Source organism: Azolla caroliniana, unplaced genomic scaffold (assembly GCF_043228905.1).
Source record: "Azolla caroliniana isolate FFs.n. ecotype wild unplaced genomic scaffold, voAzoCaro1.0.p SCAF_3, whole genome shotgun sequence".
In the NCBI taxonomy this organism is placed as follows: domain Eukaryota; kingdom Viridiplantae; phylum Streptophyta; class Polypodiopsida; order Salviniales; family Salviniaceae; genus Azolla; species Azolla caroliniana.
Window position 1 is genome coordinate 19,560,294 of NW_028230438.1, and position 9,959 is coordinate 19,570,252.

The following is a 9,959-nucleotide window of genomic DNA, read 5'->3' on the forward strand; positions in this document are numbered from 1 at the left end:
GTTTGTGCATTTATAGGTTAGATTTAACCACCACTAAGTTAAATGAATGTGTTATTTTTTTGTATAAGTTTTCAACTTATTTATTGTTAGATATCTCATCTCATTATATCGTGTATCCTTAGGTGCCTTGCTCGTTTGTGTTTGTGCATGATAGGTTAGATTTAAACATTAAAATCTTAAGTATACAAAATGGTTAAGGGTTTGATTATTGTTAAAGATGATTGGATGAAGAAAGGAAGAAGTTGCAAGGAGTAGAGCTAACCATTGCGAGCAAAGGGGTTAAGGGATCAATACTCGCTAAAGATGATTGTTGGAAAAAATTATGAAGTTACAATGCAAATACAATAGCATCCAAGAAGGAAAACAATTGTGTGTGTGAGTTAATGATGAGAGAGAGAGCTCATTGCCAAGTTCAATGAATGTGTTATTTATTTCTACATAGTTATTCAACTTATTTAGTGTTAGATATCTCATCTCATTATATCGTGCTTCCTTATGTGTCTTGCTTGTTTATGTTTGTGCATGCATATATAATGTGTGCATAGCTTTTTGGAAAAAACATGTTAAAATAGTTATGAAGTAATAGAGCAATGAATGTACAACCTACAAAGCAATGAGCCATTTAACGAAACTTCCATCTCATTAGATCGTGCATTCCTTTGTGTCTTGCTTGTGTATGTTGTGCAAGCATAGGTTTTTAAAGACCTATTTAAAATGCTCTAAAACCTTAAACATATTAAAATAGGTAAATTTCCCATGTTTGTAAGCTTATTACCATTATTTTTCAAGAGAGAAACATGAAATAAATTGTTTGGAGAATCCTAATTTGAGAAAACTTGTTCATAAAGCCTAAATTTAAAAAGTTGTCTAATAAAAATGGAAAAGTGTAGCATTGTGAACATGTGAGATGTGGAACTTGCACACTCAATTATTGGTAAGAAGCATTTGTGTGTTGGGGATGTACATCCACAAGGACAACTAGCAATTTCTTATTTTATTTATGTTGATGTCATGCAATACGTCGCATTGGCAAAATGTGATTGGTTCTTTAATATCACATGACATAGATAATATACATATCATTTTTCTCAATTCCCCAACCCTTTAGGCCATTAAGTTTGAAACTCAACGTCAATTTCCAAGGTTGGAATTCAGAATACTAACTGAATTCTCTAACGATTCCCCCTTGATCAAATTTGAATTTAGTGTGTTCTTGTTATGATAGCATTGCTTTTAATCCCATAGAGGAAAGAAGAGAATGGATTGTTGCCGATCAATCCACACCCTTGTTATGATTAGTGTACAATGCAACACTCTACTAGAGTTATGAGAGAGATAAAAAAGGCACACTCCCTATAATATCTTATGACTAGAGGAGCTAGACATTTGTGGTTATGTAGTTGTTCCTTGTAACATCACATGATTAGACTCATTAGGAGATAGTCATTGAGGACATTATCAATAATATATCATATGACGAGAATTGTTAGAACATACTTACCTAATACATATATATCCTTTATATAATAGTAGGTAAGTAGAGTTATTAGAAAGTAATGATGCAACAATGTCACTCCCCATTATAATATCATACTTGACTAGAGTTTTTATAAGAATGTGGTCACGCGGCGATCACACATTGCTCCCTGTAATATTGGATGAGAGAGTTGTACGAAAGTGGTAAAGACATGACAATGTTCTCCATGATGTTCCGTGTTGCGATGGGTCAGATCGACACGAGTTTTGGGTCCAACGTGTGTGTGTGTGTGTGTGTGTGTGTGTGTGTGTGTGTGTGTGTGTGTGCGCGTGTGTGTCTTTGTCTAAACAAGTTACATTAAACATGAGAAAATAATAATGTCATACAAATTGATATGGAGCAGGCCTATGAAGAGGGTGTATTTCAATTTTCATAGTATGTATAACTTTTTGGTTCTTGCATGCAAAGCACGTGCACGTGAAGGTGGCAAGAAAAACATGCTATAATTAATCTAGTATTGCACGAGCCTCTCATAAAGTACAAATTTCCATCATAAATTTATGTATTGCCTTCATCACAAAAATAATATATTCATAATAATAATAATAATAATAATAATGGGTGTATTCCCCCCCCCCTCCCCCTATTTAATGTCATATTTTTGGCAATATTTTTCTCCTTATCCATTCATATAAACTGATTTTTCATCATCATAATTATCACTACTAACCATCATCATCATTGCAAGAATTTATCACTAACCATTATTATTGTTATTATAATTAATCTCATGGCTATCAATCCAAACCTCTTTCATCAATTTGCTGGCGATGATGATGATGATCATCATCGTGGTACCGATCCCGACACATCCCATATCATTGCCGATGATGAGAACTTGTGGAACTCCATGCATTGCCAGGAGTATCATAGCGATGCTGATCCAGTAATTCATAATGCCCCGACGGAGGAGCATATTATTCGTGATGACACCCTAGATTCCGAGGAGGATCATATTATTCGATCCTCGGAATTACATCGTGATGAAACCCTAGATTCCGAGGAGGAGGATCATATTATTCGATCCTCGGAATTACATCGTGATGAAACCCTAGATTCCGAGGAGGAGGATCATATTATTCGATCCTCGGAATTATATCCTCAACATGGTCCGAGCAATATTCTGATCCAAGTAGCCGACACCTTAAATTCCCCGATCGACTCAGCTGGATCTCAACCCCGGGAAATTGCCCTAAAACTGGATTCACATAATCATTCTTCTCATATGGGGGCTAGTGATTGCCAGAATCGTCTCCAAGAAACTGCACCTTTTCATTGGAATATAAAATCCTCGGAATCTAGTCTAAAACGCCGGCATCGAGAAATTACCGTAGATTTCGATCTTATTCAACCCTCGCTGGAATCTAGCAGAGGACGTCCTCGACAGCACCGAGGGCATACCGTGGAATATTCCGGCGGCGGAGGCGGAGATTCCAGCTCGAGGGAATCTTTGGGCAGCCTGGATAACAATTTCAGCAGGCGGATGATTTCCTCCTATAGAACAATATCAATGCTCAAAGACATCATTGATGGATCACATCATGATCAGCATAAACTTCTCCCTTTGAGGAAAGAATCTGTTGTGTTGCTCGAAGAGGCGAGTAAGGCTGTAGCCATGATCACTAGTAATGCTAATTACTTGCAGCATGAACTTAAATGTTACCCAAAGAGGAAAGCTATGAGACATTGCAAGAAGAAGAGCTATATTATTAAGCCCATGCATAAAAAACATAGTGAACATTATTGGATGATGATGAATATGGCATCTCTTTACAAGCAATTGGAATCATTGAGGAAACAATTACCGCCTCAAGCTATAAAGGTATACATTTGATTAATCAAGTAAAAGTGTGTTTTGATTGACCAAAATGAAAATGTATGTATTGATTGGTCAATTAAAAGTGTATATCTATCAATTAATCAATTAAAAGTGTGTGTATTGATTGATTAATTAAAAGTGTATAATGTATTTATTGATCAATTAAATATATACCGGTTGAGTGTTGTTTGATCTTCTTATACAATTCTATTTGATTTGAGTACTGTTTGATATTCTTACACAAGTCTATTTGATTGAATATCTTCTCATACAATTATATTTGTTAGGATCATGGAAGACATAACATCTTGTGTTAATCCTAAAGATAATATTAATGTAAGAGCAAACTTAAGTAATACACATTAATACACACACACGCACATGATACTCATACAACACATGCATACATAGTACTAAATATTGGCACATGGACCAAACTTGTATACATATATGCATTGTCACAATTGGTTTTCAAAATTTTATCATTGAATGTTGGTTGGTGGTGCAGGTAACAACTGAAATATCTCCCCTTCCTCGTGAATGTATAATCACAAACACATTGGATTACCTAGAGGTCCTAGGAAGAGATGTCCGAGTATTGAAGGAGAGGATCAACCAAATCAATCAAAGTGTTGCTTCCATGGTGAAACCATCTAATCTTTCCAAAAACTTAGAGGTATTTTGGTAGATACCTACCTATTAAAGTAAGGATGTTTTTAATGTTTTTCTCTCATTTATATAATGTGTCTTGTTGGCATGGGTAGCAAATCTTTGGTTCTACATGTCCATACTATAAACACAAACATGTTATGTGTTTCTTGTTGGCATGGGATATGTAATGCCACACATGACATCCACCTACATGTTCACCCAAACACATTAGGTGTTTCTTTAGTGCTTCATTATGTATTGAACTCCATTCTTCATGGAACTAAGCAAAGACTATAACCATTATACTTATTATTAACTATGAACATGTGTAATTAGGAAGTTAGAAAAATATATTTAATGATCTAGTTCATGATTTTTAACAGGTGCGTGTAACGTTCACGTCATGTGGAGAGCTTCAATTACGTGTAACTTGTGCCAAGAGGCAAGGTTTAATCGGAGATTTGATACTTGCTTTGGAGACTCTAGGCGTAGTCTTTGATTATGCAAACATAGCATCCCATGACTCCGTCATTACTTTAGAAGCACTCATTACCAAGGTATGTGTGCATATAAATTCTCCCCACTATTGAAAGTTTAATCATTATAATTTGTGTCTTCATAAATTATAAGTAATCTATAGTGAATGGGTTTAATATCTTTATTACATATAGACAACACGTACAACTAAGGTATGGACTCATGTCCCAAGTTTGTAAATATATGAGCCCAGTATATAGCTCATGTCACAAGTTTGTAAATATATGAGCCAATTATATAGGTAATGTCACGAGTTTGTAAATATATGAGCCTAGTATATAAGTTCACACTGTGGATGACACAATATATCCTGTAAATGATACACTTCCAATATGTCTCCTTCTATGGATGTCACCCTCTTTAGCTTTCAAAGTTATCCCAATATTTTTCATTGCTATTAATAGACAACGCATTATCTCTTAGGGAAGATTTTTTTATTGGCCCTGTTTGTCTTTACGTGTTTTCATAATCTAGATAAAATCAACCATACAAAGTCTCTCTTTTTGTAAAGCTAGGGTAGAACACCCTTTTTTTAATGCATTATACTACTTGTGTAAAACTTTGAGATCTAGACTTGGGAACATAAAACAAATGGATACGTTGTAGTTGGATCCTTGGGGTATCATAAACTTGATAAACTAAATACATACAATGAAAAGAGAATTGTCATGTCTATGCATGTTATGATGCAGCATACAACTTGAAATATGATACTAATGAGCTTTCTAGTCAAGTTAATTGCGAGATAGATGATAAGATCTACGTCATATTCTCCTTATCATTAGACCATCACCAATATATTTATCCTCCAATTTCAAGTCTTTCTGGCCATTTAATTTGTTGGCTCTATATTAAGTGAATAGTTGGGTACTTGACAAGATGGTTAAAAAGTTAATTGTTGGATTGATGATAAGATGTATTTGCAACAATTGTACTCCCCACTCTCTCCCATGCTAAAAAGATGCTCTTGAAAATGACTTCCTTGTCATAATCATTTCTTGAACAACTTTCATTGAAATTCTAACTATTTTTTCACATTTTCCTTTTGTATGTTTATTTCAGGATAGTGCAGATATTATTGATGAGGAAACAATTCGAGAAGCAATATTAACAACAATTCATAGCGTTGGATAGATTGATATTAGGAGATGATCATGAACCTAATAACAAATTGGCATGAAATGTTAGGGTTAGGTCTAAAAAGTGCAAGCGTATAGTGTATAATACACACATACTTACATGCATAGAAAAGACTCTTCACTAAATTATTTCTAGGTGATCTCTTGTACCAACAACATTGCATAATAATGATTGTATTTGCCACATGCTAATTATGTAAGAATCTTGAGATCAATAATCAATGAATCAACAATATACAAGCCTGAATTGCATGTGAAATGTACACTTGGTATTTTTACTTTTATGAATTAAAATCATGGATGCACATAATTTCAAGTAACTTGAACACTAAGATCAATTGATATAATCAAGAACTATAAGATCCACTTTTGCGGAAACATAAGATTCGGGTTTTACAAAAGATCACACAAACATTACATTGTAGACTTACAAGATTTTATAATAAAGGTACCATCTTTCCTCTCTCTCTCTCTCTAATGATTATATATATAGAAAACACATTAGAAGTAGTGACATTGACTATGTGCTACTTTTCAAATATATCTTTGATCGTAAACAAAATTTCTCACATGGTGAATGGACATTAGAATCCAATCATAGAACTTTATGTATTGATGTGAAATGTATAAAACGGTTGGAGGTTAGAAGGTCATTGAAGGTACCAAACAACCGTAATCAAGCTTAAACCTTAAACGAGTGGCCATATATTCAAAGATGGTTGAGGAGATGTTACAAATGAAGAAGCTACAACGTGATGCCACATTAGAATGTAAATGGGACATTAGAATGTAAATGGGAAGCCATCGAGAAAGTTATTTTCACATGTACAAACAAGTGCTTTTTCACCAAAGTATATACATTGCAAAGGCATCAAGAAATGTACTTCAAAGAGAAACTAGTTTGATAATGATTCCCATGAAGCTCAAAGTGTCTTACATGAGTTTGGCTGAGTCAAGGGTAAGGAAAATTATCAAAAACAATTACATGAGTACAAAAGACTTATTCAAAGAAAGAGAAGAATAGGAGAAGTTATTGAAAAAAAAAATCTAAACATGAGCAAGCACATGCATGTGCTAAAATTTAGGGAAATCTAAAGGGGAAACGTGTAGAGAGTTATCGTGACTTAACTCTTATGGACTTGTGTATTCATTGTAAGAATCTATATGAACTATATGTTGTCATAATGATTGATATGTTATGGTTCTCTGTCACATATGCCGAGTCTCTTTTTTACAATTGAAAAAGTATGCATAGGTATTACGAAATTGGCCTCTGGAAAGGCAAGAGATCTTCAATTTATAATGGCAAAATGTTGAAATAGATGGAAATTGAACCACATGCATGGATTAATGATATTTTTAATCATGCATTGCAAGATGGCATACCCTACTATTGGACTAGAAAATAGCTTAAACTTTTACACAAAGGTGGACTCGATGTAATGATACCCCTAAAGGGTCTTTATACGAACCTTTGCATTCGTGGTAATATTTAGTAAACCCATTTGTAGAAAAAAGAAGAAGACTCATTCTTGTCTAAACAAGTGATTTTGGGTCCTAAATCTTGTTTTATTAGTGTTCAAGTCCTTCACGGTCCTATTCGAGTGGCACATGTATGTGCATTTGTGCGACAATGACTACCTGAGCATCCTCACGATCTCCACACCCCTCCTCGACCATTTGGTTGGATGGAATCGTGGAGATGATTTTCTATTAGAGCCTTCCTCACTCATGATGTGAGTTTTTGGCACTAGCGGTCAACTAAAATGCATCGATTTCTTGATGTGGCAATATTTCTGTTAATAATTAGGTAATCAACTACGGGTTAATTAGTATCTAATTATGCAAGTAGTTAATCACGTATGTGATTAAGCAACGAAAGACTATGTGATGTGTGTGTGAGAGAGAGTAAGGAAATTAAATGAGAGATAGAGGGGAAATACACTTATGAACAATAAGACAAATGGGAGATGATTAACGAGAATGTAGCTTGAAGACCTTTCTCTCTATTAATATGCATCAAGTTACAAAAATAACCACAATGAGGTATATATATCTCTCATGTGTAAGGGTGCACATGTTTGAGGAGAATATAGGTACAAGGTTGTAAGTCCTATATTAAATGAATTGGGGAGTGGGGGATCTAGAATATATCCCACTCAAATACAAAATCCTATTTAAGGGTTTAAAGTCAACATACTAACTAGATTCTATTTATGTAACTACCAAGTTGTTATCTCCTTCCTTGGTGAGAACACCTTCGATTAATCCTAGGGTAATCGGGTGAAGGAATCGTGGTTACGTAGGAATGAGAACACAAGAGTGACACAAGTTGATCGAGTACGAGAATTGTTGGCCACAATCGGCCTTTACTATTACCAATTAGGAACACGGTCCGAGGTTAGTCCTTCGACCTAGACCTCCAAGTGGGTGTGGAACAACGAATAGGCGTCTAAGCGTAATGCGTAGGGGAATGTTCCCTGTAACCTATCAGCGTATAAGGGAGATGGCTACAACCGAATCCTTAGCAAGGGTTACACTTATGTTCTTACACGCTCAGGTCTTCAAGACACACACAGTGGATTAGCCGTAACTATACACAGAGAATCAGAGAAGATAGAATTCTATTATGAGATGTTTCTTACATTCCCCAAAATTACACGCTCCCTCTATAAGAGGTTTTCTGCCCTTTATATACGCATTGTCTATTTAGCCGTTCACGCTTCCTGCGTGAACTGTTACATGCATTATGATCTTATATTATTTCTTATTCCTACGCTCTTGTCCGTCGGTTACTATTCCAGGGGACAACACCTGGCACGCCTGTGGGACAGTGCCATGGCATGTCAGACCCATCCCGTTAATCCTCTTCTAAAATGGCCCGGCCGTTTGGCTCTGCTACGGTGTCCGCGTCCGGAGGTGACGTAGGGCCCGTAGGAGAATCGTGGTGTGGCTCCCCTGTTCGGTCGGGCTGGTTTCTCCCGGAGTCGCAGTCGCCGTGTGTGGGCGGTCCGGGTACGGTGGGCTCTTCTTGAGCTAGTGGGTTGGGCTCCGCCGTTGTCGTGCTTGCTTTTTCCACCCACGCTTGGGCTTGTCGTCGTACCTCGTCTTGTGCAGCCCAATCAACTGTTTTTGTTTGCTGACGTGTCGTGACTTGTTGCACTTCCATCGTAATCGTATTGACAGCGGGCCCCTTTTCCTTGCATGCTGGGCATTGCGTGGCATAATGCCCGGGTTGCTGACAAATAAAACAATGGATGCTTGATTCACCCTTCTCGGCTCCTGGTGGTGTGTGCCGCTCCCCTAGTGCTACTTGCTCCTCGTGGTCCGGTCTCGTTTATCGGAATGTACGCGGTGGCTGCTGTTGGTCCCGTCGTTATTCTTGGTGCCGCTCATCCCCTGAGCTTTCGTTGTAACACCGGTGATCTCGATATTGCCGTGGCTTACCACGATAACCATTGAAGCCGCCCCGTTTGTTTGTCGGCCAGTGATTCTCGTAGCGCCGACCCCCTTTGGCGTAACTCGGATGTCCACGATAATCCTCGTCCTCTGGTTCGTCCTCCTCAGAATCGTTGTGATTTCGGCGATTCCGGTGGTGCCGGTCCTCCCGTGGGTTGCGATCCTTATACCGGGGTCGGTCTTCTTGCCTCCTTTGTTCAGTCCGGTGTGGTTGACGCTGTGTGTGTCGAATACAAGTGTATAATGGACGTATTCACACTATCCCTTTCTATAGCCCAAGTTTGGGGCATTTGTGTAATTATCATAAAGGGTAGTTGCCCTAAGTCGGTCACTATATATAGTGACCTTGTAACCTTTTTGTAAGGTTGGGCGTTGTATTATTGCTTTGTGGAATAAAAAGTCTTTTGTGTGTGTGTGTGTGTCTCTCTCTCTCTCTCTCTCTGTGCAACGACCTAGAAACTGTCATACGCAGGTATTCAGCACTAATCGTATGCTTCAACGATCTTACGCATAGACGACCTTGTCTCCAACATCTGGTATCAGAGCCTGCACAGTATTCGGTCCTTCATCCCGCTGTCGGCCGTCGTCTCAGCCTGCACAACATTCGGTTTCTTGCGTCATTCGAAGAAGAGAGAAGAAGAAGAAAAACGAGACTTGCATCTCATCACGTTAGATCATCTTCGCTTGGAGTAAGCCAGCAGGTTGTACTCTGTCCCTTGTGATCGTAACCGCTCGAGGTGAAATCCCCTTGTGCAACTTTGACAACAACCCAAATTCGTGCTTCATCTGGCTGATCGACATTCGGGAGGATCAGTCG

At 37.6% G+C, this 9,959-nt stretch overlaps 1 protein-coding gene across 1 annotated transcript; it reads left to right on the forward strand.

Moving 5' to 3' along the window:
• The first annotated feature begins 2,170 nt into the window (after positions 1–2,170).
• Positions 2,171–6,123, forward strand: LOC147866419 (uncharacterized). The gene is made up of 4 exons (XM_087316865.1): positions 2,171–3,359; positions 3,865–4,032; positions 4,391–4,564; positions 5,607–6,123. Exons 1-4 carry the CDS (start codon positions 2,268–2,270, stop codon positions 5,676–5,678), a joined length of 1,506 nt encoding a protein of 501 aa, XP_087172991.1. The 5' UTR covers positions 2,171–2,267; the 3' UTR covers positions 5,679–6,123.
• Positions 6,124–9,959: the final 3,836 nt, after the last annotated feature.